This window comes from Penicillium roqueforti, assembly GCF_015533775.1.
Source record: "Penicillium roqueforti strain LCP96 04111 chromosome Unknown scaffold_44, whole genome shotgun sequence".
Lineage (NCBI taxonomy): Eukaryota > Fungi > Ascomycota > Eurotiomycetes > Eurotiales > Aspergillaceae > Penicillium > Penicillium roqueforti.
Window position 1 is genome coordinate 1 of NW_024067608.1, and position 27,680 is coordinate 27,680.

At 48.3% G+C, this 27,680-nt stretch overlaps 8 protein-coding genes across 8 annotated transcripts; 4 read left to right on the top strand and 4 right to left on the bottom strand.

Moving 5' to 3' along the window:
* Positions 1 to 646: 646 nt before the first annotated feature.
* LCP9604111_9232 (putative nucleoside transporter) lies at positions 647 to 2,191 on the bottom strand (the record flags this gene model as incomplete). The annotated part of the gene is made up of 1 exon (XM_039077464.1): positions 647 to 2,191. The coding sequence occupies one exon, from the start codon at positions 2,189 to 2,191 to the stop codon at positions 647 to 649; it is 1,545 nt and encodes a 514-aa protein (XP_038924712.1).
* Positions 2,192 to 3,364: 1,173 nt separating this feature from the next.
* On the bottom strand, positions 3,365 to 4,926 carry LCP9604111_9233 (uncharacterized protein; the record flags this gene model as incomplete). The annotated part of the gene is made up of 3 exons (XM_039077465.1): positions 3,365 to 3,437; positions 3,485 to 4,208; positions 4,284 to 4,926. 3 exons carry the CDS (start codon positions 4,924 to 4,926, stop codon positions 3,365 to 3,367), a joined length of 1,440 nt encoding a protein of 479 aa, XP_038924713.1.
* A 2,446-nt stretch (positions 4,927 to 7,372) lies between these two features.
* Positions 7,373 to 8,995, bottom strand: LCP9604111_9234 (CoA-acylating methylmalonate-semialdehyde dehydrogenase; the record flags this gene model as incomplete). Its single annotated transcript, XM_039077466.1, has 2 exons — positions 7,373 to 7,780; positions 7,853 to 8,995. The coding sequence occupies 2 exons, from the start codon at positions 8,993 to 8,995 to the stop codon at positions 7,373 to 7,375; spliced, it is 1,551 nt and encodes a 516-aa protein (XP_038924714.1).
* Positions 8,996 to 9,419: 424 nt separating this feature from the next.
* Positions 9,420 to 13,950, bottom strand: LCP9604111_9235 (TRAPPII-specific subunit TRS120; the record flags this gene model as incomplete). Its single annotated transcript, XM_039077467.1, has 3 exons — positions 9,420 to 12,686; positions 12,757 to 13,727; positions 13,785 to 13,950. The coding sequence occupies 3 exons, from the start codon at positions 13,948 to 13,950 to the stop codon at positions 9,420 to 9,422; spliced, it is 4,404 nt and encodes a 1,467-aa protein (XP_038924715.1).
* Positions 13,951 to 14,456: 506 nt separating this feature from the next.
* LCP9604111_9236 (histidine kinase-like ATPase domain-containing protein) lies at positions 14,457 to 19,742 on the top strand (the record flags this gene model as incomplete). Its single annotated transcript, XM_039077468.1, has 2 exons — positions 14,457 to 14,584; positions 14,642 to 19,742. The coding sequence occupies 2 exons, from the start codon at positions 14,457 to 14,459 to the stop codon at positions 19,740 to 19,742; spliced, it is 5,229 nt and encodes a 1,742-aa protein (XP_038924716.1).
* An 842-nt stretch (positions 19,743 to 20,584) lies between these two features.
* On the top strand, positions 20,585 to 22,996 carry pabA (aminodeoxychorismate synthase pabA; the record flags this gene model as incomplete). The annotated part of the gene is made up of 1 exon (XM_039077469.1): positions 20,585 to 22,996. One exon carries the CDS (start codon positions 20,585 to 20,587, stop codon positions 22,994 to 22,996), a length of 2,412 nt encoding a protein of 803 aa, XP_038924717.1.
* A 419-nt stretch (positions 22,997 to 23,415) lies between these two features.
* On the top strand, positions 23,416 to 24,556 carry med6 (mediator complex subunit MED6; the record flags this gene model as incomplete). Its single annotated transcript, XM_039077470.1, has 3 exons — positions 23,416 to 23,506; positions 23,562 to 23,923; positions 23,990 to 24,556. 3 exons carry the CDS (start codon positions 23,416 to 23,418, stop codon positions 24,554 to 24,556), a joined length of 1,020 nt encoding a protein of 339 aa, XP_038924718.1.
* Positions 24,557 to 26,637: 2,081 nt separating this feature from the next.
* LCP9604111_9239 (LOG family protein) lies at positions 26,638 to 27,488 on the top strand (the record flags this gene model as incomplete). Its single annotated transcript, XM_039077471.1, has 2 exons — positions 26,638 to 26,678; positions 26,738 to 27,488. The coding sequence occupies 2 exons, from the start codon at positions 26,638 to 26,640 to the stop codon at positions 27,486 to 27,488; spliced, it is 792 nt and encodes a 263-aa protein (XP_038924719.1).
* Positions 27,489 to 27,680: the final 192 nt, after the last annotated feature.

The window sequence follows — 27,680 nt, forward strand, 5'->3', positions numbered from 1 at the left end:
AAAACATACAACAGTGAGGATTCGCTGGTGGTCACCCACCCAACTACTAACTCACCGGCGTGTGGCTTAAGTACGGCTGAGCGGACGGGAAGCCCTGTTTTCCACACCCTATGGTCGTATGTATTTGATACGGCGCTGGAGGGGAACATAGAGCAGGTGAAAATTATGAACTATAGCTGTGGTAGGATAGATAGAGACGGCTTATGTTTCATCATTACTATTATGTCAGGTGACCTATGCTCTGTAGATGGTCATAGCGTCAGATATACACGTCAAGTGCTTATGTCTCGTTAAGGTAAGGCGGCGTTGTAAGGTAGAGCGAGGCACTTGAAAGCGGCGTGCTAGTTCGCGAATAGTACTAATTTCTTGGTTCTCAAAAGCCTGGATAGCTAGTAGTATACCTATACGTATGTAATAAAAGTTATACAGTCGATAAAACTATATCTTCTTTTCATGCACGCCTTGATGTTCCCCAAGATATTACCGAAACAGGCAACCCCGAGCGCGGCTGAGCGTTTATATGCGAACCTTGGAATAAAGAACCGTGGTATATCTTATCTGATTCTAAGACCAAGAGTGGAAGAAACATAAAACACCAGGAAGGGTAATATTTGAGCAAGCGCACCACCAGTTCTGTATACACAATTTATCGACCGAAGTACTTGAGCTCCAAGTATCTTGCCGGTAGGTAAGTCAAAGCCGTCACAACAAATGTAAACTCGTTGGCAACATCACCACCGTAATCTCCAATCACGCGGGCAAGGGGACCGATAAACCAAGTCTCATCCATGCCCATGCACCACGCCACAACCCCAAGGGCAAACGCCACGCTCGCGCCAATTCCCAACGGAAGCCTAGCCGGGTCGTTCCATCCTTCGAGATCATAGTTTTCAAAGTTGCCCTTACGAAAGATATAGTGTTCCTGGAACAGGATAATGGCATAACTTGTGCACCAGTATCCCAGCAGACTCAGGAAATTTTGAAGATATTCGTTCAGCTTTTGGCGACCACCAATTGACAAGGCGATGATACAGGCGAAGCAGAACAATGTCCAAAGAGATCGAGGAATGCGAGCGAAGGGTCGGGCAAGTTGCTGAAAGGAGATAGCGGAACTATAAATGCTAATGACGTTGACGTTGATACCGGACAAAACGAGGAGCGTAAGGAGGAACTTGGCGAATCCGCGAGGATGAAGCATCTCTTGAATGAGATAGCCAATCCCTTTCTCATATGCGGCGGACCAGTCGGGCTTAGTGTTCAAAGCGGACGCGACCATGCAACCAGCGACCATGCCGATCGAGGTGGGAATCGAGATACCAAAAGTTGTCATGAGGAAAATCTTCAAACGACTCGTGTTGGCAGGATATTGAACATAGTAGTCGCTAGCCATTGTGCACCACGAGGCACTGGATCCGTAAACAACGGCCATTAGACTGAGAACGGCACCGGAGAGAGTCGAACCAGTCACGGTAGCCGGGGCCGCATTGTCTGCATATTCACCGGTCTCGCCGTAGATGATCAAAAAAATAACCAAAAACACCATCCAGGCCCATCTCTCGTAAATCAAAATGGCCTTCAACCCGACGCAAGAAATAAACAGGGCCACCACAGCCAAAATAACAATTCCCAGAATCAACGAGACGTGGCCATCGGAGACTGCCGTCAACGCAAGACCCCCAGTGATACATGCGACAGCAGCCCATCCCATTTGCTGGATACCGTTCAGCAAGGCGACCAGCTTATTAGGCCACCAACCAAAGCTGTACCGACTAACACTGATTTGACGTAAGCCAGTCACCGCGCCAAAGGTTGCACAGAACCCAGTCAGCGATGCAGCCAAGATTGAAACAAATATGGTAATGAGGATCGATTGTTTCATAGTCAGGCCGAATTCCCAGCCGAGGAAGCCAGTCGCAAAGCAGGAGGTGTTCATCGTGCCACTCGCCCACAGAGCCGCCATTGATATCTCCTCCACCCATCGTACCTTTCTTTTATCTTCAGCACGCTTGCGCTCGATGGTATCAGGCTCTATACCGAGTTTCTTATCCAGTCGAGCCTCCAGGGCGCGAATCCTAGCCAGGATACCGGTCTCTTGAGAGGCATTATCGTCAAGTGAGATCACCTCAGGTGAATTGTATTTTTCAGTTGGGTGTTGGCCTGTTGCAAGGCCTTTCTCCGGATCATAGGCCATGATTTCTGATGGAGTGAGACGCGGCGATGGGAAAACAAGGGGCGGCACTCTGTGGCCACCTGGGGAATCGGTGAATTTTTCAGGCTGGGGAAAAAAGATAAGGCTTGTATGGGAGAAGGTTTGCCAGCTCCACTCCGGCGCTGTTTCCCAATCTGGTACATAAGTAGTTAGCGGATTCAGTAGGTTACATTGGCCGCATGTACTCCGTACTAACTGGTTAGTTTGAATCTTGGCTTCCTTTCGGTTGATATTTCCTACCCACACACGCCACACGGGCCCCTTAGTAATTACGTGGCGCCACGGGGCTATCTACAGACTCCGCTTATCGAAAAATGTAATAAGAATCGGGTGTAGGATTTCGCGAGTGGTGAATCTATGTGCTATTTTATATACAATATAAGGATTGGCCTACATTCAGGGCTTAGGAGTTCAAAACTTGTAAATATTGGAGTTGTGGATCACAAAAAGATTGGCGTATAACAGTATCCATTCTCGTCTGTCAATAGGTCGGTGTTGGAATAGATAACAAGCCTTGCCCAGAAACTTGGCTCGCCTCGGGAGGCTAATCTCACCCGCCCTATCTGATACTCGTGAAGCCACGTGATACGGCACGAGCAATACGCTCACCCTCTGGAGATCCTTATGGAATATCGTTTATCGCTAGGAAAGGAAATACAAGCTGGAGGCAAGGCCCCAGCAGGCATCTGCAAAACTGGATAGCCACTCATGTTGATCTGTGGTGGAGAGAATTCAAGAGGAAAGCGTAGGATAGACGAAGAGACTGACGTGAAATAAATAAGCCAAGGCTTGCATTAAATCAGGGGCTTCATACATGAGAAAAAGACAAGCACGTGACCCCACCTGAACTAAAGGATGATCCCGTCCTGCCGAGCCTTAACCTTGAAGCCCCATAGGCCCCACACTACGGGGTATATCCCTTACATCATAGACCCATAACGCAGACGTACGTGCATTCATTCATGCCATTTTGACAAGAGGGGAGAGGAAAGAGGAGAATATCCCCTACAAACAAATAAAGGCTAGCTAGCCTGATAAACAGGGATACCGGCGTCTCGTCTCAACACATTTTAGAGTCATTATGATGATCTCATTGCCTTTAGCCCGCAAAGTAAACGCCGGGGAATGTCATAGCAATGCCTTTGGGCAATCCATTTACCAAAATTTCATGCTTAATGCCAAGCAGACGTAGGACAACGGTATAAAAAGGAAGGATATTATGATAAGCCTAGCATATGTCAGTCCTAATTCTCTCAAGATTGGCCAACATCATACCTCTTCACTGTTTTTGCCTGTTCGATGAACGTTCTGCTTTCTTTGATTTCGAGAGTTGTTAAAGCCTGTTGTATCCTGCTGTTCTTCATGTCGAGTAAATGCTGGGTTTCAGAGAGAAGGTTGCTCATTTGGGATCGTATGTGAGTATACTTCTCCATTGTCTGTTCTAATGTTCGAACAGAGTCGGAGCCGGTTGTGGAAAATCCTATTTTCGCCGCATGCAAATCAATTTTCAACCGCTGGCATTCACCATCGAGTGACGCGATGTAGCGAAGAATAGCACCTTTCATCCCTTCTTCATCAATCAGACCATCACATGTAGGGTTTTCCTCCTCTGAATCCTGTGGATCTTCGTCATGTTGTATGCTTCGATGGGATAGGCTTTGAAGACTGAGATCTTCAAGCTGGTCTTTCAATGTCTGCAGACGATCAAACCATGCATTCAGAGCGTAAGATCGTATAAGGTGGACCACGTCCGTTAGTCCTTTGGGGGTACCAGCTTGATTCTCAAGAATATCATTGGAGAATATTTCAACGTCTTGAGACATAGTCCGTCGAGATTCCGATGCCCCTGCGGATTCATAGTCCTTTTTATCCCGATTGAGACAGAATTCCTTGAATGATTTGGTATGTTCTTGCTTTCTCAGATGGTCAAGAAAAACATAAGGATCGTTGTCTGAATTATCTCCATCAAATTCTGGACAAGGTGGAAACAAAACCAAGACTAACAAAATTAGTTAATTGGTAAATTGGTCAATTGTGCGATCTCATTGATGTGTAAACACAGAGTCATCCATACCTTGTTGAAATTTCGCGTCGTTTATGACATGGATGGTAATGTGCTGTAGGATGTCAAGGCCGTTTTGTGAATATCGTTCACCTTGGTCGCAGAACATGCTATCGTCAGCAAATCGCTGCCGAGCAATGCGACGATTCAGCACTCGGTCCTGTAGTGCCAACACTCTTGTACGTAGGAATCTTCCAATAGCCTGTGTTCTGTCGTCCTCAGATTGATATCCTTGCACATAGATCGTTCGTGGCACATCCACAGAAAATGTGATGGGATGGTCCTGATGAAGGTAGATGGACTTGACAATCGAATCCCGGGTGGTTAGATCTTTTGCATGCTCCACATTGGCAATGGAAAGTCGCCCTAGGTGCCTTTTGACGATTTGAAGGTTTCTCTCGTGCTCGTAGGTACCGACAGATGAAGGAATATGGCCAATATTTGTGTTGCAGAGCTTATTGATACCTGTACTCTTTTCAATGTCCTTGAATGATGTCCCGATATGGTGACTGAAGACATTAGGGTCCAAAGAAAGTCCACTACCCAATGCCTCCATGCTCAAACACGTGATATGTTGTGCGCAGATGATTCGACAGCGAGGGTGATCCTTTGAATCAGGATCCGTGTTGGAAAGGTGTAATTCTAGGTCTCGCATGGATTCAGGGTCTGTCCCATCATAGTCACCATGATCTATAACTCGATCGCCGTCGCCGATATTCACTACAAACACCGGAGAGGACAAAAGAGCACTCTCAGAATGATAGGACAGGCTGTGAGGGGTATGTTCAGAAAAACGCCAGATCCGGTCGTATCGTAAATATGTCAACAAATGATCATAAGTAGGAGAAAGACTTTGCAAATATTGATCGTAAAGGCCCTCGGGTGTGTTAGGAAGCCATACTGAAAGAACTTCTCCCAACCTTTGTGCGGTGGGATTCTGAGGCTTCGGCCTAATAGAAAATTGGGAATCGTTCATGGGAACGAGATTTTCAGGTTTCAGTAGAGCGAGGATGCGGGTAGAGGATGAGAATGAACGGAGGCTATATTTCAACAAACAACCCTTAGGCCACGCGCCTAAAGATCTCACATATGGCCAACACATCACAGTGATGATGCAGCAAGGGTATATGTAGATGTTAAAGTACGGTGTGTTTCAGAAAAACTCGTATCCGATGAGCTGACCAGTTGAGAGGTCAGTGCGGCGGTAACGTGATCCAGTGCTTTTCACTTAACTTCTCACTGCAGAGCTTCGAATGAGCTATATACGTCTTGTTGAACGGTGAGCCATTCTTCTGCATCAAACTTTTCCAACAAATAGAGATCTGATACTTGTGAGCAGCTGAAGTCTTTGCTTGGACTCGAACAGAATAAACTGCTTGCTATATATGAGTTTCGAAGCCTGCCAGTTGTTACTGCGAAGAGCATTGCCAGGTGTGCAAGGAGGTCACCTTGGTTTCTGCTTAGGTAATACAAACGCCAAGACGCTAGCCAAGGTTCCGCCGGAGCCGGCAGGCCTAAGTGGACCTTGAAAAACTCATCCAATTCCCATGCGAAAAAAAGAAAAGAGCAAAAAAGAAATCTCAGGTTTGGTTTTTAGGAATAGCCGAACGCGGGGGTCGAACCCGCAGCCTTAAGATTAAGAGTCTTACGCTCTACCGATTGAGCTAGCCCGGCCGGGCTGTTAGAAGATGCCAGTTTCAATGATACTTATTTAGCTGGTTTAACTCGGCGATAAAATCATGCTATTCAACTCATTTCAAGTTTGGTCCTCGTACTTCGAACGAGGAATTTTGTGATTTCTTGTCCCTTGGTTATTTTCCGCATATAGCACCTTCTAATAGAGATCTCATGTGGCTCCGCGTCCTACCCCAAAAAAAAGTCAGAAGTGATAGTGTATCATAACTTATCTTGTGCTATGAAAGTAATTTGTGATTTTTCTCGATGGGAACATTGTCCACAGATATGAATGCCCGGAACCTATCGGCATCTAAGCGAACGCCAAGTTGTGCCATCTTCTCTCAAGATGAGCGACAGCTGCGGGAATTGGGTATCATTGAGTGCATGTCCAACAGCCTCGATTTGTCTCTAGGGTGTGCAAAATGCGACATTCATGCTTGCAACTCTAGATGGAACCAGAACTGTTTCCTCAATTGAACCCGCCAAGATTGACTCGTACTTCAAGCACTCTGAGTGAAGGGTGTAAATTTCCTTCCAACGCTCTTTTGCACCTTGAGTATTACCCTGGTCTTCTAGGCGCATTCCTTTGCTGACTTTTATTGCCAAGAGCTTAAAGAACCCTGACTCTGTTCTTCAATAGGAGCCAGCACATAGTCCAGACTGTTTTGCCAAGCAGCAAAGTTACTTTTGCAAGATTCTGTCTAATTTGCTATGCATTTTATCCTGTCATCTCAACAGATCGGTGAGTGTATTGTAACATTGTTACTACTTTGTTGGTAGCATCTAATTCCCTTGGATCCAGTATGCCAACCCAAATTGCAAATAGGAGATCCAAACTCATTTATGTCAAAACATAGCCCCTTTATAATCTCGATTCATTGCTTAGTGGTCGATACTTCTGGCATGAAATTATCAAGGGACACCTGATGTGTTAACACTAAGTTATCTAAACTCGTGGGTCTATCAAGAGATCGGAAGAATATCGGCCCGTGAGAGTGGATACCGGCGTGCCCCACTGTGGGGGAGTGGGTCATTCTCAAAGACCAACCTTTTAATCCACCTTGACGGGAATATATTATGCAATTGGGAGAGTTGTGTCTTTGGTTACAGAACAGAATGATCAGACATTGAACAACAAAAAGATATAGATGCCAGCGTAAATTGCAACTCAAGTCAGAGTCAGTATCTTGTCGATGTCGACTCGTTATCTAAAAAAGACATCGGATGGTCATCTTACATATATGTCGCTTGAAAAGTTATTGGAATCCTACGTTAAGGATAGAGGCTGTATAACCCGCCGACTATTATTGTTAATACTATGAATGCACCTAATGCAATGATTTCCAGGAAGAAAATGCTCGACATGTCTGTGCCTATCAAAAATCTCCCAATCCACCGTATGCAGCTTATCCGTCACGACCAAATCAAGTCATTGAGGTTGGCTTCACAAGCTCAGTTGCATCTTCAGTTCTCCACAGCGACGTGACAGTCTTCCACTGTGTATAGAATCGGAGACCGTCCTTGCCATAGAAGTTGAGCAGTCCCGTTCCAGCCACGCTTCGCTTGTTACCGGTGAAGGAGAACATGGGGAGAGGGACGGGGATTGGAACGTTAATTCCAACCTGCCCGGACTCGACGCGCTTCTGGAAGTGCGTCGCGCTAGATCCGGACTGGGTGAAGATGACTGCACCGTTGCCCCATTCGTTGCTATTAATGAGGTCAATTGCGCTGTTGATTGTGTCGGCTTCGATGCAAAGCAAGACAGGGCCGAAGATCTCCTCTCGATAGCATCTCATTTCGGGTTTCACCCCGGTGATAATAGTCGGACCGACCTATCAAGTTGGCGTGTTAGCAGGATAGTTTATAGGAGTTGAAGTAAACACTGGGACTCAGGACTTCCATACCCAGTTTCCATTAGGAAAACCCTCGGGTTTGTATTCCCGACCGTCCAACGCGATAGTGGCACCTTCCTTCTCCGCACTCGAGATGAGGTCTACACAGCGATCCCGGCTCTGGGGCGTAATCAACGGACCCAGATCAGATCGGGCGTTAAACCCACTTCCAGCCTGGTACCCCTTGGCGTTCTCAACCAATTCGGGCAGCCATTCGCGAGCTTTACCAACTGTAATCAAGACGCTTAGCGCCATGCAACGCTGACCAGCCGCTCCAAATGCAGCTCCAGCGATGGCGTTCAAAGCATGCTTCTTATTACTATCCGGCAGAAGAGCTGCGTGATTTTTAGCGCCTAGATTTGCCTGGACGCGTTTCCCATTCGTGGTGCCACGGTCGTAAATATATTCGCCAACCTTGTTCGACCCGACGAAGGAGATAGCCTTGATCTCCGGGGCGTCCAAGATAAAGTCAACCGCTGGTTTCGATCCGTGGATAACATTTACAACACCCGGTGGGAAACCCGCTTTCTTGCAGAGCTCAGCGATGATCATGGAAGCACCTGGTGCGCGTTCGGTTGGCTTCAGAATCAGGCAGTTACCAGTCACAATGGCAATCGGGAGACTCCAAAGAGGGATCATGGCGGGGAAGTTGAATGGACAAATGGATGCGACAACCCCAAGAGGGAGACGGTAGGAACGGGTTTCCATATCCTTGGCTACCTCGAGGACCTCGCCGGGAAGCTGTGTGGTGATTCCGCAGGCGGTTTCACAGACTTGTAATCCGCGGAGAACATCACCTTTTGCGTCGGCAAAGGTCTTGCCTTGTTCTGTGACGATGGATATTGCTAGGGAATCCATGTTCTCTCGGACCAGGTTGGTCAACTTGAAGATCATTTCTTGTCGTTTCATGATACTAGTGTCTCGCCAGGCGGGGAATGCATTTTGAGCTGAGATCACTGCGGCTTTGCACTCGCTAAGGGTTGTTTCCGGGACTCGTGAGACTACATTGTTTGTTGCGGGGTCGTGGACCTCGATCCATGTGGTTGTTTTAGAGCCAACCAATTCATTATCGAGGAAGTTTTGGGTGTCATAGATGGTATCAGGCTTTTTGTGATCGCCTTTATAGTTTAAAGTAAGGAGGTGAGTCTGGGCCATGATTGAGGGAGAATTTGAAAGTGAATATCCAAGTGAAGGACACGGCGATCTATTTAAAGGAAATGCGGGGAAAAGCCCGAGATAACCCCGCAGTGACACCTAACATCCATGACCATCGTAGTTATCTTTTAGTAAATCCCTGTATTTTCATAGGAACATATCAGATTGAGGCGTATTCTGTGAACATACACCCTTTTAACAGCATATCATGCTCTCACAGATTTCAAATATATTTGCAGTGGGAAACAGACAACGCCTGAGGTATCTAGACAGAAGTTTGCACAGAAGGGGTATGTATGCTACATGGTCATCATCGAATTAAGTTAAAAGAAGAAAAAGACAGGAGTTAGACAAGATGAAATTATGTCTATGCTCACGTTCAAATGACACGAGACCAGACCAGAACAGTCAAACACCGAGATCATCAGTCGCTCGCATTGAGAATACACAACTCCTTTGCATGCCAAATCCGTCGTCGCCGCACGACATCTGCACCAAAGGTATCCATGATACCATCGTCGTTGTAGCGGTCAGCAGGGATATCACCATCATCGTCGAAAGATGGACGTATGAGTCGGGCTTCCTCGACGCTTGCGCCGAACTCATATTCGCCGCGGCAGAGGACCGTGACACCGATGGAGGCGTTGGTAGACTCTCCGCTTGGTAGGACGGGGAGTGCTTGTTGCAGCATTCCCGTCCACACGAGACGACGGGTTAGATCGAGGGCGATGTTGTTTGGCTGGTGGCGAAGGCTGGGTTGGAGACGGAGGATGGGGTGAATAGGGCGGGAGGAGCGGTTGTGGACGGTGACATTTAAGGTGAGGAGGTCGTCTGTCTTGACGTGGAAGCGTGAGCGGCCCGTTTGTTCCACTGCGGCGGAAGTGTCGGGTGAAGATGATGGCGAGGTCAGAGAGAATCTCATTTCGACATCTTCGAGTCGCATGGCTTCGACCATACGGTTGTTCAGTCGGACGTTTCGGAGGTCAATGGATCCTTCGCGGCCTGTGGCAGGTTCCTTCCAGCCTCCAAGAACTCTCTTGAGGAGCTCTTCCCGGAACCAGAAGGCTTCGCGCGAGGCCGCCTCAGCTTCAAATGATAATTTGTTGGCGCTGACGACGAATTGTCTCCGTGTGCCGGTGTTCACGACGGGGATGGAGGCATGTGGGTTGTCTAAGTAGACGCGAGGCAAAACCAGAACAAAACGACAAACCTGTCCAGGTTGGAGGTCTCCGTCGACAGAGTACTTGCCCTCAGGATCATCCGTGGTCGTCGCCTCCGGTTGGAGAGCAGCCATTGTTTGTTCACTTACGCGCAACCACACCGAGAGAGGACTCGGCCAGGCGTTGCGCAAGTCAAGCAATACAATACAGTGATCAGGTCCGTAAGCCCCTTTTCCAAGGCGTCCGAGGACTTGCGCGAAGGGCTCATTGTCAGTGGTCGAGAGCAACGCATCCGACTTTTGTATACAGTCGACGGAGGGTTCAATATGGTTCTTCCAGGCGAAGTCACCGCTAAATGGAAGAATGTCACAGCGGGCAACCTCCACACTCGCATTGACCGTGACTGTCAACGGCACAAACAGTTGCCGGGTATAGAATATATCAGGCAATTCACCCGGGCCTGTTCCAACGTAGGAGTAGTCGATCTGGACTGTTGTCTCCTGCAAACCAGGTTTTCCAAGAACGTCTACGGTAAAGGTTGCCTTCTGGCCTGCTGCAATCGAACAATCACTGGGGTCCTGGCCCAGCCGACGCCATCGTAAAGCGGGCTTGGTTGCTAATTTGAGTTCCAGCTCGTAGATCTCGACCGGCAATAGATCTCTATTACTCAGTGCAGTCTGTAGCTGTCTAGTAGTTGAATCCTGGAAGGTGAACAGGACAAAATCCACAGGGCAAGAAGAGGCATTTTGAAGTGTAATAGTGAAGGTTTTGACTTCACCTTCAAGGACCATCATCGCCGATTGCGATAGAGACATAGATTCGATGACAAGTGACGGTTGTCTGGCGATGACCTTGACTTCACATGTTGATGTTTCCGGACCTTTTTTGACATCAATCTTGCCATCCTTGGAGGTCGTTGAGCTCCAGGAAACCGGGCGCTCTGTAAGAGGCTTCTTCGCACCCAGGCCTGTTCGCTTAAACTTGACCTCAGGTTCAGGCTTCCAGAATGTCTTGAAGATGGGGAATCTCCGCGTTCGACAGTATCGCACTTTCACGATACATCCCGTGATCTGAAGGCTGCCTTCCCCATGGGCGACGCCAAGAACAGTGATATCTTGCACAGAGAGGGGCGCGATGACGAAATTTTCTGCCACTGCATCAAATGGCACACCACTGCTCTCTAAGCGCAGATGTTCAATCTCGATTTCAAATTCATAGGGGTTTTGCAAAGTTACTTGGAACGGCGCAGGTTCATCAGCGACAGTGAGCATTTCCAATGCCTTGCTGGTAGGCTTGGCGAAGGGGTTGTACAGGAACGGATCCTTTTTCGCCTTGTCCGAACTCGTGGTAACCGCATCCAGCTCCGTTTTGGACCGCCGAACAGGTCTTTTGGGATCTGGCAGTGACAATAACTTGACATCACGCACCAGGAAGTCATCCCAATACTCTGCTACCATATCAGAAACACCTAATCTGGTGCCTGCGCCCACGGTGCGCTTAATGTTATTCAGAAGGCGGACTTGTTCGTCTTGCGGTAGATACGACGGGGATCTGTATGCTGCACCCAGCATCATATCTCCTCGAATGGTCTGCAAAAGCTCGACTGTAAAACGCAGGACTCCAGTGAAATCCGGAAGGGCTTCGCAGCAGTTGATGCACGCTTTTAGGACATCAATCTTCAAGTTCAGATCACCGTAACGATCAAGAACTACATGTCGGAATGCCCGCTCGGCAATACTAGCAACCGAATCATATTCATTGCTTTCCTGAAGACCACTCGCACTGGATAATTGGCTTTGTCTCTTCTCCCATTCGTAGAACGATGAAGGTTGAACACCGTAGATTTCTCCAATTGTCGCAAGAAGGAGACGCACACTTGACTCCATATTGCCGGGGCCTGCGTCTAAGGAATTGACATCAAATGCGGTGTCGCTCAGAGACGCCAACCCGGCGGCGGGATGAATGCCTACCTCCGCTGCACCAATTTTTCGTGCTTGCACTAAACTTGGTACCATTACTGAAAGAAGCTCACGCAAAATGAATGCTTTCTTTCTAGGCAGGTCAAGAAAATTAAGAACAGCAACAACACCAACAATTATGGGAACAGCGTCAGTCGCAGGTAGGTCTGCACCAAGGGCAAGCGGCAAAGCCCGGTATAAGAAGTTAGCAATTTCAGACTTTCGGAGCAAGACAGTTCCCCGAGGAAGCTCTAGCTGGAGTAGTGGAACCAAGTGTTCATTCATTACAATGTGCTTCAAAGCATTGTCATCCAAAGCTCCATCGCGAACGCGGGCTGACACCATCAGTCGCGCTAATCGAATCACCGTCTCCGAGAACACCAGCTGTGGAAGAGGTTCATCTGTGATATTTGCCGCGCGGGTATAAAGATTTAAGATGGTGTTTGAAAGATCTGGCAAGAGATTGGCTAGGTTGTGTAGGGAGATAACCCTATTTCCAGCGCTACTAGGGGTCGTTGAGTCGCGGGAAGGTTTGGAAGATTTGTCTGCAACAGGGTACAGAACTGATGGAATCTAGTAAACAAATCAGCGATCTGACACGAGTACCCAGGGTATTTGATGGCATTGCTAGTGATCCACATACCTGAAAGTCCATGCCTGCCCACCCGAACATCAGCAGGCAAAGAAGGATAGTCTCGAGCGCTTTAGCGTGCCAGATGTAGTCGCTGCTTGCTCGAGCATTATTCGCCGCTTCAGTCAGTTCCTTGAGGGCATCGGGCCACCTTCCCGCCTGCAGGAAAAGAGTTCCAATAATCACCCCGGCACGGCCCTTGATCCGATTCTTAGTTCTGTCGGTAGCACTCATACCACTGACAGACATTCGGTCACGGCTGTGCTCCTTCGGGGATGCTGTCGAAGGTGCTCTGCTTCCCGAGTTTGTACGACTGGATAGGTGAATTGCCCGAGTGATCTCATCAAATGTTGTAGGAGTTTCATGATCGCTAGGAGCTGGGGAGCTAGCATTAGATCTCAACGGAGTACCATCTTGTGTGCCGTGCGGATTCGATGATATCTGGGTGGGCAGAGTCATACGATTCAATAGTCGGTCTACCGGCCGTGGCCGTAGTTCTGGGTTCCGGTGCGGGCCCCATGACGATGCTTTGGGCGAGTCGATTGACGGTATGCTTTGAATGGTTTTTGCAAATTCATCCATTTCGGAGAGTAGAACAGACGTAATATCGCATAGAACTGTCTTCATTGTCGTGGCCTTGGAGGTCTGGGGCGGAGGAACCCAAAGGACATTATCCGGTCCATTCGTAATCTTGTCCAAGCCAGGGTGATCAAAAACCACGAGTTGATTTAACAAAGCCCGTGGGTTCCTCTCCTTCACCCCATCGAGCTCTTCCAACAACCGATCTAGTCCCTCCGGAGTGGGGTGCTTCTGCTCGTCGCCAGTGCTCTCGGGCAGTTCGGACCCATCTGCGATCGCAATAATAACCAATGGCTCTCTGTAAAGTTCAAAGGGAAATAGTTCGAGATGCGAGGTCGGCGGGACAGAGAAAGAAAGGTCATAAAGAATCAATCCGGTAGGAAACGCCAGCGGTGAAAACATGTCTAGGACAAGAGCAGGTTAGCAATGTCCAACTCCTCGCGATCATGCGTAGGGCATACTTCTGTTCGGCCGCGCATCGGGACTAATATCCCCTAGTCGAACTACATTTTCAGCCTGTAGTCGGGCAGCGAAACTCAAAAAGCGCGAGCGCTTGATCTTGCCGATGGGGAGGAGGAGCGCCCTGAGGCGCACAGGCGCAATTGGGGACAGAGGGTCAACACCCATCCTGTCAGTTGAGAGCAGTTAATTATATTAAGCCCACATCCACACAATTATCTAGGCAGCTTTCGGATATCATGTAATAGGGGAAATTGCGAGAGACTGGACGAAAAGCGGGTCCGGGGTCTCCTATGAATGTGTACACACGGAGATGATAACTCGGGACTAGGGCGGAGAGTAGTGGCAATTCTACCGATAAGGATAAACCCGACGTAAACTCCGCAGTCTCCAACGATCTGCCCTCCTCTCACCAAATAATCTTATTTGTTTTATCTTTTCTTTGTCTTTACTGGAATTTAACCTCTGCTCAGCGTTCTGTCAACTTTTGTTTCCCCGGCTTCGGTCGCGCTTTATCCGAACAGTGGCCCCAAGTTCACCATATTCACGGCAGCCTAGACAACCTCAATCTTGTTACTCATCGGTGTTCATACAGAGGTGTAGATGAACTTCCATGTCTAATCTGATTAAGATATAAGGCCCCAATATAACCAGATAGAAGAAAACATACCAAGATGGCTATGAATGTGGATTTCAACGCGTTGAAGGCGCGGACTATGGGGTCTGGTGCCGATGAGGAAGCTGTGACAGTCGATACAAGAGGATTGATTTCGAAAGTGCTGGCTCGATACTCCGGCAAATGGTGAGATTCAGATGTTCTCTATCTTGAGATCCAAATATTAACCTACTGATTGAACAGGACGGTCCTCCGAGAAATGATTCAAAATGCTGCCGATGCCTCTGCAACGAAGGTAACGATCAAGTTTGAGACCCTTCCATCGACCACAGTACCATCACCTTCATCAAATGATCCCACCGCACATCTAAAACATACTATCACCAACCACACTCTTCGACGTCTTCTGATCTCAAATAATGGCGCTCCATTCAGCGAAAAGGATTGGGCAAGATTGAAGCGGATCGCAGACGGAAACCCAGATGAAACTAAGATCGGTGCATTCGGAGTGGGCTTTTATAGTGTGTTCGATGATTGTGAGGAGCCGTTTGTGTCTTCTGGTAGCCAAGCTATGGCCTTCTACTGGAAGGGGAATGCGTTGTTTACCCGCCGGCTGGACCTCGGCGAAGCCGCAACTCAGGATACCACTTTTGTATTGGACTATCGCAATGATTCTTCTCCGGTTCCATCTTTGCTGCAGCTCTGTCAATTTTTGTCGAGCAGTTTGACGTTTGTCTCACTACAAGAGATTGAACTTTGGTTGGATGATTGGAACCTTCTGCGGCTATCAAAAAAGAAGACGGCTCCCAGCGTCGATGTCCCGATTCCGAGAGACATTGACACTAAAACTGCAGAGGGTTTGATGAGGATTGTCAATGTCACTCGAGAAATCGCGCAGGTGGACGCTTCGTGGATGCGAATTGTGGAATGGAATCCCAATGCAAGCTTGTTCCGCCTTGATAACTTTCGAGATTCAACAAGTTCGCTGAAGAGTTTCTTCTCTAAATTCACGCAAAGTGCACCCGAGAAACAATCCAATGCCCAGAAACCGGAACCTGAGGGCCAGAAAGATTCAGGCAACATGAATAGCATGCTCTCAGCATCGGTCTTCTTGCATATCAACACGGCATCGCTCCAACCATCTATTAGTAGAGAACTGAGCAAAGAATTGGAACGGGCCACACGGAAGCCTCCACCTAAGAAGGCAACCCTCGCAATTCTAACTCCTTCTTACGACGCCAACATGGCGACTGGAGCGTCCTCATCGCAGTCAGAAATTCTTTCATCAATATTACCCTCAAAGGGTGGAAGAGTCTTTATTGGGTTCCCTACAGCGCAGACAACTGGTTTGAATGCCCATATCTCTGCTCCATCTGTCATTCCTACTGTGGAGCGAGAGAGCATAGATTTGAACACACGGTACATCAGCAAATGGAATCTCGAGATGTTGCGGGCAGTCGGTATTGTTTGTCGAATTGCTTGGTCTGCAGAGATGGCTACCATAAAATCGAAACTTGCATCCAGAGTTGGACCATCACGCTCGTCTAAGATTCGGAAAGAAGACATTGTGGATGTACTACCAGAGGCTATTCATACTGCAAATCAATTTGCATTCCGTGAATCTACCCCATCTTCTGTTTTGGGACAGACAATCGAAGATGCATTCTGGATGTGCAACAAGAATGCCTCTATTGAGGTCCTTTCTACCTGTGGTGTCATCCCCAGTCATCAAACGCGCATCGCACCCAAAGATCTCAGCTTCATGGACTCAATTCCTGCTTTGCCTGAGGAGTTTCTACAGGGCGCTAAAGATTTTGTCAAAAGGCTGACCGATTTCGGGTTGGTCACAGAAGTTACGGTATCAGACATCAAGCGTGAATTAGAGTCCAATACTTTGCGACCTAACCAAGTCCTTGAATTCATATCATGGCTTGGCCGTAAAGCCGTCGCTGGTCAGCTTGATAGCTCTTCGGTCCAGAGTCTACTACGCGTAGCAGTGGCTAATGACGAGGACAAAGATGGAGTCACTCGTTTGATTATTTTTGCGGAAATCACCTGTTTTTTGAACCCTCAGCGCATTCCAGCGGAACTGCCCGTACCGCCCAGCGTGATACCTTTCAGATTCACCAAGTCTTTGAACAAGCATGACCTGGAGGCACTTGGCTGGGGCGAGCTGCAAATCGTTCCTTGGCTTAGCTGGATCGTCAAAAATTGCGGAAATCGCAGTATCTTCTCAATAGATCAAGATATCACGCAGTCAGCAACCTTTTCGGGCCAGGTATTGCCTGTTTTGTCAAAGCAGTGGGAAACCCTCAGTCAAGCTTCAAAGCAAAGTATCGTCGCCACACTTCAACCCCAGACTGTGATCCCCACGAAACTTGGAATGAAGCAGCCCGTACAAACATATTTTGCTTCTGTGCGTCTTTTTGACGACCTGCCTGTGGTTCATGGCCTGAATGGTGTCAAGGAGAAAATCCTAGTCCAACTTGGAGTTCGCAAAACCGTGGAGCTTGGTGTGATCTTTGAGCGTCTGATCAATACTCCGATATCTAGTGATGTGAAAGGTCCTGCGTCAAAGAAATGGAATCATGTTGATCTCATCCGCTACCTTGCCTCTGTACGAGAGGATATTCCTGCGAACGACATTCAGAGACTAAAGGAGACGAGCATCTGTACTGCCGAAAGTGGGAGTGGCATCGAAGGCACACGTTACAAGATTTCCGAGCTTTATGAGCCGAAGGATGCGCTCCGAGCTCTCGGCTTACCGGTTATCGAATGGCCGGGGATTTATACCAGCAGCAGCAATGAGGGTAAATTCCTTACGATGATGGGGCTCAAGAGCTGCCCATCAGCTGTTGAACTAGTGATGCTCATGTCAGCCGGGGCCACAGAGAAAGATAGTCGAGCAAGCAAGGCTCTGTCATATTTCCTCGAGGAGTATTACATAAATGGTTATGTTTCGTTTGATATCAGTGCGGTAACAGTGCCGTTCCTTCCCATTGAAGGATCTGATAGCTTAAGCGCTCCGAAGAAGTGCTTTACCGATCAAGGTGCTGCCTTGTTCGGTTTCAAAATTCTCAGGAACAACCTCCACCCTCATGCCTCCAGACTGGGAGTCAAGGCTCATCCTCCCATGACAGACTGTCTTCAAATTCTCGCGAAGCAGCCCCCGACTACGCAGAGGGATGCACGGATTGTGTTTAAATACCTGGCGGGCAGAATATCTGATCTAAAACAGCAAGATATAAACCGCATTTGCCAGGCTCCTATAATCCCAATTCCCATCCACCATCAATCAGAGAAGGGAGCCAAATACCGGCTCGTGGCCCCTAGGCTGTGCTATCTCGGAGACGGGGAGGACTACAAGGACATATTTGACTTTGTCGACTTTGGACAGGAGGCAAATCTCTTCCTCATGGCCATCGGCTCAAAACGAGAACCGACTAAGATCGAGATTGCACGCATGCTGGTCAAAGAACCCGCACGCATATCTGCAGCATTCCAAAGTTCGGAGAAATATCTCATGCTTCTCAGGACTCTCGCGGAGGTGCTCCCGGTGCTGAAGAAGGATAAGGATCTTTTTGTTGAGATGCAGAGAGCAAAATTCCTTCTTGCTAGTCGAGACATCCCACCCTCTGCGTCAGACCATGGTGGCAAAGAAAAGTCGAAGGAGTTCCATGATGAGGAGGACGATATGGACATCAAGGAATGGTGTCTTGCCTCTGCCAAAGACATTGTCGTGGTAGACGATTTCCAAAGCTTCAACCTTTTCAAAGAACACATTTTTGCCGCTCCACAAGAAGAGGCATTGGAGGACTTCTACGCTACTCTTGGGGCTATACCCTTAAGTGGACTTGTTGAAGAACACGCACGAATTGGTAGTATCGCCTCGGATCAAACCCCTGCATACAAACTAGAGAAATTGATCCTAGAGCGTGCGCGGCTTTTCTTGCATGATCAGCCCGCAGACTATGTTCTGCATGGAGCCCGATGGTTGGAGCATTCCTTCAAAGTCCAGGTTGTGACATCGATCAGTCTTACAAGATCGCTGAAAGGACGACGGGTGTCGCACACGCAGAAAAAGAATGCGATTGTCGCCCGGCTGACCTCAGGCGTTGGCTTATGCATCTGTCCAGATCGATACGACCTGTATGAGATCAGTCAGGCATTGGTGCAGTTGATTTTGAAGCGACCGAAGCTGCACTCTACCCTTACATTGGAAATGCTATTGAAGACCGATCTCTTAGAACTCCGGGCTCGAGGTTACAACGTGGAACGTATTCTGAAGCAAAAAGCCCAAGAAGCTCGGGTCGCGGAAGATAAACGCCAAAAACAGATCGAGCAGGAGAGGCGTGCTTTGCAAGAGAGAGAAGCTTCCTGGGCGGCGGGGCAAGCTCAGCGTGACTCTCAACTGGCCGACGAAGAGAGGGCCGAAGCACAGACACAAAATTCGATGCCTGGCGTTTTCCCAGAATCCCCGAAAAACGAGAAGACCTTGTCAGAAGAAGCACATGCCGTTCCCCCAGAGACAATGCCGAAGCGACCCAGAGGCTTATTTGGCAATCTATCGAAACGATTTGGCTTAGATATTAGACCGTCAGGCTCAAACTCCGGCACTGAAGAACAATCCCGATCTCTGCTTCCTGGGTCTTCCACACCTCCACCGCCTTACGCCCCCAATGACCCCCAGACTCAGCAAAAACGCCCAGAACAACCTGTAAATGGCAATTCGCCGCATCGATTGAACTCCGAGCTTCTCTCCGCCGTCCAAGCATGCCGACCTCATGGATCCTCCGACGTGTACAGCCGCCCAGAGACAAATCAAATTCAAGAAAGCAAGTCCTACTGTGACGAGCGCCCAAGCCACGATCTAGAATTTGTCGCCACGCTCCCTAGTGGCATGAACGTCCTCTTCACAAAGGCAGTCACCGAACGATCTGCCTTCCTCGCGAAAAACCGCATAGGGTTCAACCTCTTTGCGTCTATCCTCCTTGACTGTGGCATGATCTTCTCGATGCGGGCCGACAGCCTGACCATCTTCTATGACCCGGGCGGCAAGACGATCGCATTCAATCGCGCGGGCAGTATTTTCTGTAACTACTTTTACTTCCAGTCTTTGCAAGAGCAGGAGCTACTCAATAGCCCGAGCCCAGATCGCACTGATGCTATTGTGTATTGGTGGGTGATTCTGTGCCATGAGCTAGCGCACAACTTAGTCGGAGATCACAGTTCTGCGCACAGCTTCTACACGGAGGGCTTTGTGACGCAATATTTCCCTAAGGTTGCTGTCAAGCTCGCTTCGCTGCAGGCGCCAGCCCCAGCTGCTCAGCCTGGACAGTCTTGATATTTTGCCTTGATAAATACTATTGGCCTTTCTATTCGGATGGAAAGTGGATTAGCCTTGCTAATTAAATATTTTGATTCTTTTCTTTGCAAATAGTGAATGTGAAAATCCTTTCAAGGATATCTCCTCCCATAAATGTGTTTATGATATATTGGCACCTCATGTTGGAATTTGACCGGTATCATGCACTCTAGTTATTTGTCCCTCGTTCTCTATAGTCTGACATGTAGGATGATACAACCCAGACCCTGTATGAATGTCTATTTATAGGTCTAACTTCGTGGCTATATATACCTCTTGCGTTGTTGAGGAGCTTACAGACAGTAGTATTTGATATATTACATTGTTCTTCTCACCGAAATTTTATTTTTCAAGGGCTTCAAGTAAAATAATCAAGATCTTCCAAAGTCATTCTCATAAAATGTCCCAATATCAAAATCCATTGCCCTCCATTGCCACATCCGCGAGACTTCCGTCGGTACCCGCTTTTGACCTTCGAATTTATCTCGCAACCTTAATTTTTTTTCTTTCTTGCTTCAACAACAATGCATTGTTAGCACACTCGCATCTTCAATTTCATGGTTAACGTCCTCATTTGAAGGCTATACTTCTAAGTATTTTTTTGTTGTCTTCGTTGGGACATGTTCTGAGCATATTGCCACTCCCGATCGCGCTCCATCAGATAAGCGGCAAACTTGCTCCGAGTAGCTAATTCAACGCTAAGGATTGAAGATCTGCTATGCAGATGAGCTTTGATCACTGAGATTTGATTTGATCCCAGTGCTTGTTCCGGGATCGTCGAAATTCTCCGGTATAGTTCGCCATCAAATTCAAACATCAGCATGGCACCAATGCTCGGTGATTGGGATGCCCCAAACAATGAAAGCAGAGTGCCGCAACTTGATCCCACCTCCTCGACTAAGAGCATCCTTTATGTCGATGCCTATGACTCATTCTCCTACAATGTTGTCGCCATGCTGGAGGAGACCCTGGGGGTCAAAGTCACAATAATGACTATCGATTCAGAATGGCCCAATTCCAATATGAAAGAGTTTCTCCAGCACTACGAAGCTGTCGTTCTTGGTCCAGGACCAGGAGATCCCAACGTGCCTAGTGATGTCGGTATCATGAAAGATATTTGGGACCTTCATGACTCAGAGCTCCTTCCAGTTCTCGGTATCTGTCTGGGCTTTCAAAGCCTTTGCCTTCATCATGGCGTTCCCATCGAACGACTCCCGTACCCGATTCATGGCCAAATCCACAAGATTTCCACGTCGGCTAAGGATATTTTTGAGGATCTACCGGAAGTAGAGGTGACGCTTTATCACTCACTTTGTGCCAACTCGGCTGCTTCAACATCGACCGATTTGGAATATTTGGCTTGGCTGGCTCTAAAGGATCGTCCGGAAACACAGATACCCATGGCGGTTCGCCATCTTGAGAAGCCATTCTGGGGTGTTCAATTCCACCCGGAATCCTGCAAATCAGAAATCAATGCCTGCAAGGCACTGCTCCGGAATTGGTGGAAGATGGCTCTTGGATACAACAAGCTCGTTGGACGCGGGGGATATTGTTCCCTTCCCAGCACAGTCATCAGCCCCCACACAGCCCCTAGTGCATTCCCTGGTATTGCTTATGATATGTTCAACTGGAGCAAGTCAACTTCGAAAATTTCGTCTTTCCGGTCCCTCGACCGGCCTAGTTTGACCGCCGAGGCTATAAGTGAAGTGTTCAACAAACCAGGTTCACCAGCAGTCCTTTTCCAATCCAATGGCCAATACAGTATCGCATCGGTGCCGAGTCCTGGCTCATGGCGGTTTGAATACAATGTTGAGACAGATAAGATTCGAATGCTCCAGCTGTATGGCGACTGTAAAGAGGTTGAGAGTTATCTTACAGTCGCTCAATTGTGGGATGCCTTACGGTATTTGATGGAAATGAAGAAAGTTGATTCAGGAAATTCTCAGGTGCCATTCTGGGGTGGCTTCCTGGGTTATCTCTCCTACGAACTTGGTCTCACTTGTCTTCCTCACACGGGCCATGCGCAGGCTTCTAAGTCACCTAAGCACTCCAGCACCGGGAAATCTGATCCTTCCTTTGCGGATCCACCCGATGTCAGCCTTCTGTGGTGTGAAAGAAGTGTCGTGGTTGACAATACTACTGGCACTGTTGTTATTCAATCCACTCGCGATGATGATGCGGGTTGGCTTGATGAGACACTGCAGCAGCTGCAAAACTTTTCGGACAGTGGCAATGATACATCTGCGGATCGGGGCTTGGACTCAATTCTCCGGGAGAGCAAAATTCAGCTCCCCGAGGAAAAGGAGTACAAACGACAAATTGAGTCATGCAAAGCGGAGCTGGAAGCTGGTGAATCTTATGAATTATGCCTAACCTCTGAGACGAAAATCACATTGCCAGTTCCAGAATTAGAGTCGGATCGTTTGATGTTCCCCTGGAAGCTGTACAGACGACTCAAAACATACAATCCCGCTGCATTCAGCGCTTTCGCAGATCTAGGAGATACAAAGATCGCCAGCAGCAGTCCTGAGTGTTTCCTCAATTGGGACCGTGAATCGACACTGGAGATGAAGCCAATGAAAGGCACAGTCCGAAAATCACCAGATATGACCATGGAGAAGGCCTGTGAGATCCTCGGCTCCACGAAAGAGATGGCTGAGAATCTGATGATCGCGGATTTGATCCGGCACGATCTGTACGGCATCTGCGGATCAGGTGGCGTTCATGTTGAGAAGCTGCTCGAAGTCGCAGATTACGGCCGAGTCTACTCAATGATCACACACATAAAGGGCAAGATCCGGCCCAATCATCCTGGTTTCGCTGTGCGACATATTTCTCACCTGAATACCCCCAACATGTCCGTCCACGGCCTGACCACCCTCCAGCGGTGCCTCCCACCGGGATCTATGACTGGTGCGCCTAAGGAACGCTCTTGCATGCATCTTTGCACGATTGAGAATCGCAAGCGTGGCATTTACTCCGGTGTGATGGGTTTCCTGGACCTTGGCGGAGGTGGAAGCTTCTCGGTTCTGATTCGCTCGGCATTCACTTGTTCTGGTGGTCGAGATTACACCGAGAATAAGCAGCAGACATGGCGAATCGGCGCCGGGGGTGCCATTACCGCACTCAGCACAGCGGAGGGCGAATGGGATGAGATGTTGACCAAACTGCGTGTAGTTTGCAACGTCTTCACGCCGCTTGATGCGGACGAGAGATCAGCTACGACTTCTTAACTATTCGGCGCAGCTTTGTTTATTGGTCATCTTGACTTATGCTTGATCGCATTATGATCCATGCTTTTCCCTGCTTTCAACAACCGGATCCATGCGATGGGATAGTGATTTGATTCAACATTCAGCGTTGGCGTTGGCGTTTTGGTTGCCTTTGGTTATTGTATCAGTACCTGTATATGTGTATATAGTCCATTCAACTGTAGAAATTAGAAGTACGTATATTCAGCTCTTTCTCCCCCGTCGCCATCATATACTGTCAACATGCAAACAAAGCAAACATAATTTTCTCCGCAGCCTCAACTTCCGAGCTGCGTCTTTTCCTTAAACCTCCTGCACCTCCTGCGTCATTTTCAAAAATAAAGCTTGTCGCGAGCTTTGATAGACCGAGTTGACTCCGGTCTATCATTCCGGAGTCGCAAATGGCGAACCAAGATGCCTCAATGGAGGAGATCCTCTGGCGGTCTCCCCCGCACGTCCAGATGATGGGAGGATTCCTTCATTCCAACAACAGTGGGTTGTACACCTTACCACACCTGGACTTGAGATTAATCTTCTCGTCAATTAGTTCTATTTTACTTTGCCGAATCCCCTTTCTTTGATGCGACCTCCAACAACGCCTCGCTCGCCATCCAAGCCAACTACAACGATGCCTTCCGTCATTTCGTCGAGACGCGCGAAGCGTTCGAAGCCCGACTGAAAACAATGCAGGGTCTGGAGTTTATCGTGTCATATGACCCCCTCCAAGCAGCCGCACAGACAGACACACGCTTCGCCCACGAGCCATCCAACATCTGGGTGATTCGCAAGCAGAACCGGCGGAAGAGGAGCGGCATGGACGACGAGGTGACCGTGATAGCTACATACTTCATTGTCGGCGACTGCATCTACATGGCCCCTTCGGTTGCGAGTGTTGTGGGGAATCGAATTGTATGTATTGCCTCGGAACTCACGAACCGCTCCGAGACAAGTATTCTAATGAATCCTTCCCCGCAGCTATCAGCCGTCACATCCCTAACCCAGCTCATGAAATCCGCTGCGACATTGCCAACATTCACTGCCTCCCATGGACACACCTACTTGCCACCGGGAGTCCGCAGCAAAGAGCCCGCCGGAACCAGCCAAGCCCCCCAGAGCAAAGAAGCAACACCCATGCCAGACGTATCCTTCCCAGCCACCGAATCCTCCCAATCAACCAGTAAATCAGGCCTGGGTGGCTCATCTACAGGCTCCAAATATCAAGACACGCGCAGTCTAGCCGAATCATTCAGCCTGCTCACGCGCTACGGCGACGAATTCATGGACGAGAGCCCCCTCGTCGGCGAACCAGGATCGTTCATCCTATCACGGACTGGCGGCGAGGCTACCGCCTCGGCTGTTAAGGGTGCGCCGAAGACCGCTGCTAATTTGGCTCCGACTAGTACGCCTTCTACCCTGCCTGTCAGAGCGTCGACGCCACAGGTCCGCGTCGAGACGCCTGGTAAGGCTTCCGATAAGAGCAATTCGCCGCCTAGCTCTACAAGTGATAAGGGGAAGAGGAAGAAGGCCCGGATCGTCAGCTGAGTTGTTTACTTGATACCCTTTTTTTGCATCTCTAGGCGTTTGGGTGCTGGGCATAGCATTTACAGGGACTGGTATCTAGGGGCTATCAGCCGAGTTTGGCATACATATCTTTGCCTGATCGCTGAGCTTTAATTCATTGTCTCTCGAATCATTTAGCTGCTGTAGCTCATCTTTCTCTTTTTCGGTGCCTTCTCTGTGGCCTAGTAGTCGCATAGCTAAAGATGTAAAGGATAGAAGGGAGAGCCAGGCATATCCAAAGATGAAAATGGAGTGTCGAAATTGATACTTGGTGTACCAAGGTCTTGAATAATGAGTCTGCTCTGTTTATCACTGTCCTTGTGGGCACTGCGTTGTGATAAAGCCCGATTTGATATCATCAAGAAGTGCGTATACTGCGCGTCTGTGAAGCATAGCTGCATTTCTGTAAGTCTGAGACAGAAGTGGAAGAAACTTCGGCATGCGTGGGAGCATCAAAAAACTTCTCCTCCTCGGAAGTCACAGACTCTTTCAATGCGGGTGCTGCGGTATTTTCCGCCTCAGAAGTCGCAGACGGCTCTAGCGCAAGTGCGGCAGCCTTTTTCGCCTGGTTGACAGAACGGGAAAGACACTTCACATCCTGCTCGACGGCACGCACAAGCGCCACGCGAGCACCAGAAGCACGAAGGGCCGTCCGACGACATCAACATATCCCACGGCAGCAGTGTGAAGATGGCAAAGATAAATGCCTTCCACGAGTACACCGTCTTGAAGTCAGTGCTGATGATTGAGCATGAGGAAGCAAGGAAGATAGCTTCTTTCTTCCTACGAATTCCATGTCCGAATCATTGGCTCACAGTCAACACAGTGTGGAAATAGACAGCTCCTAAAGTATGACAGACAGAAGGAGCCACAGCATTTGCCGTCGTGGTGAAAGGTGAAACCAGGTGAGGGACTCAGTATCGGTCCGTCAAACTTTGTATCGCCATGTCGCCCCTTTATCTTGAATGAGAGAAACGGTGGAAACTCCGATATTCCCACTAGGAAAACTTGTTCCAGGTACCTCATATAACTGAGGCTTTCCCTGGATGATGGAGAGAGTTGACAGAATTGATGAAATCGTATTTCAACACAGACATATATATAAGCATAGACATATAAATAGCCAGTATACTATAAGACAATCAATAAAAGAAGAGGAGCATCCTGTATTGCAAGGGCAAGTGACTGGTTATATATAGACCCAGGCAACAATCAAGTTGTCTATAAGAGCAAATTGTTCTATAGGCTTCCATGTATGATACTCAACATAAGAAACAAAAATGACAATTTAACAGGTCTCTAGGACTGAACAACCTTTATTCAAGCCATGGCAAAGGAAAACAATGGAATCAATTTTCTCTTGTGATCTTAACAATCCCCTTTTAGGTGAATTTATACTCCATCGGTGGAACAAACTCTCAAGTTGCTGCATGGACTCAAAAAGCATTAAGAGAATAAACAAAGAGTATTAATTCGACTTCTTTGGACCTAGTTATAGTACTATGAAGTTGACTAATAGCAATAACTAGAAGAGGACATAATATTGAAGCTATCGAGTGTACCTAAATAAAGTTGGCTTTTGAGGTACCAAGAAGTATAAATCAGTGACTATATAGCTTATTCCGATCACAGCCTCATGTCCCTACTACCTAGATAGCCAAAAAATTGTTATAAGTATCATACTGAATGTTTAGTGTTGATATAAAAAGCCCAGCTGTTGTGTTGTTTAGCCGTACACAAGCCCTAGTCAGTTAATTCAAGTTGTACTAACTAGTGGCTGGACTCTCGCAAACATACAACACAAAATCGAGCTGCAATATATAACATATATAGAGGCATTTATTTGGAAATCTTACATCAAAAGGTCCTTTGAAGAACAAAGTCGGAGCCCTGACGTTATACTATGTTATGTGTACTACGTTATCTCTTATCGGAGTGGGGGATTACCTGTTTGGTCCCAGGTTGCCTCTTGCCTCTTGCTGTTCTCTTCCTTCTTCTCTAATTAACGCCCTTCCAAGACCTCTTCATTGTTCATACACTCAGCCCCTAATTACCATACCAACATGGCGGACTCGGAGACCAAACCCGCTGTCGTCTGTGTATTGTGAGTCGTGCCCCTCACCACCACTTTCAATGCCACAACCACACCGTATCGTCTACCAGTCTGGCGTGTGTACCTCATGTCTTGAACTATACACTAACAAACCCCCCTCGGGTTTCCAGCTGCGGCTCCGTACCAGGCAACAGCCCAGTACACATGGAAGCAGCGCGAGCGCTCGCCGAAGAATTCCACAAGAACAACGTGCAACTAGTCTACGGCGGCGGCACAACAGGCCTAATGGGCGAAGTTGCGCGCACGCTAGTCTCGCTCTCGGGCCCGAAATCCGTGCACGGCATCATCCCACGTGCACTAGTCGAAGTCGCAACAGTCGGCGGCATGCGCCAGCACATGGAAACCCAGTCCACTGCCAAGCAAGCCGGCAAAGCTGCCGAGCGGGTGGTCGACTCTGATGCTGTTCATACCGGTGGAATCCCCGAGTCCGAGTACGGCATTACGACCATTGTCGCCGACATGCATACGCGCAAGCGTCTGATGGCCACGAAGGTCCTTGAGGGCGGGCCTGGGTCTGGGTTTGTTTCGCTGGCTGGTGGGTTTGGCACTATTGAGGAGGTTATGGAGATGACGACGTGGAATCAACTGGGCATTCATAAGGTTGCGGTTGTGTTGTTGAATATCAATGGCTACTGGGATGGCTTGTTGGCTTGGGTGCGCAATGCCGTCCAAGAGGGGTATATCAGTGCTAGTAATGGAGAGATCCTTGCGGAGGCCAAGGAGGTCTCTGAGGTCTGGCCGAAGTTGCTGGCTTATCGGGTCAGCACAGGGCGGATGCAGTTGAACTGGGGAGAGGAATGAAGCTGCTCTGTTTGATCATCAAGCAATGGGGTACCAGTATATAGATGTCGTTTTGTTTGTTTGGGTTTGTTTCGCATTTGTTCGGGTTTCGGCAGTGAAAGACTTCAGGCATACAAATAGATTACTTCGTTGAGAAGAGCCTTATGAATTGATGATTGGATAACTGAGATCATTGGACGCAAACACAAGACA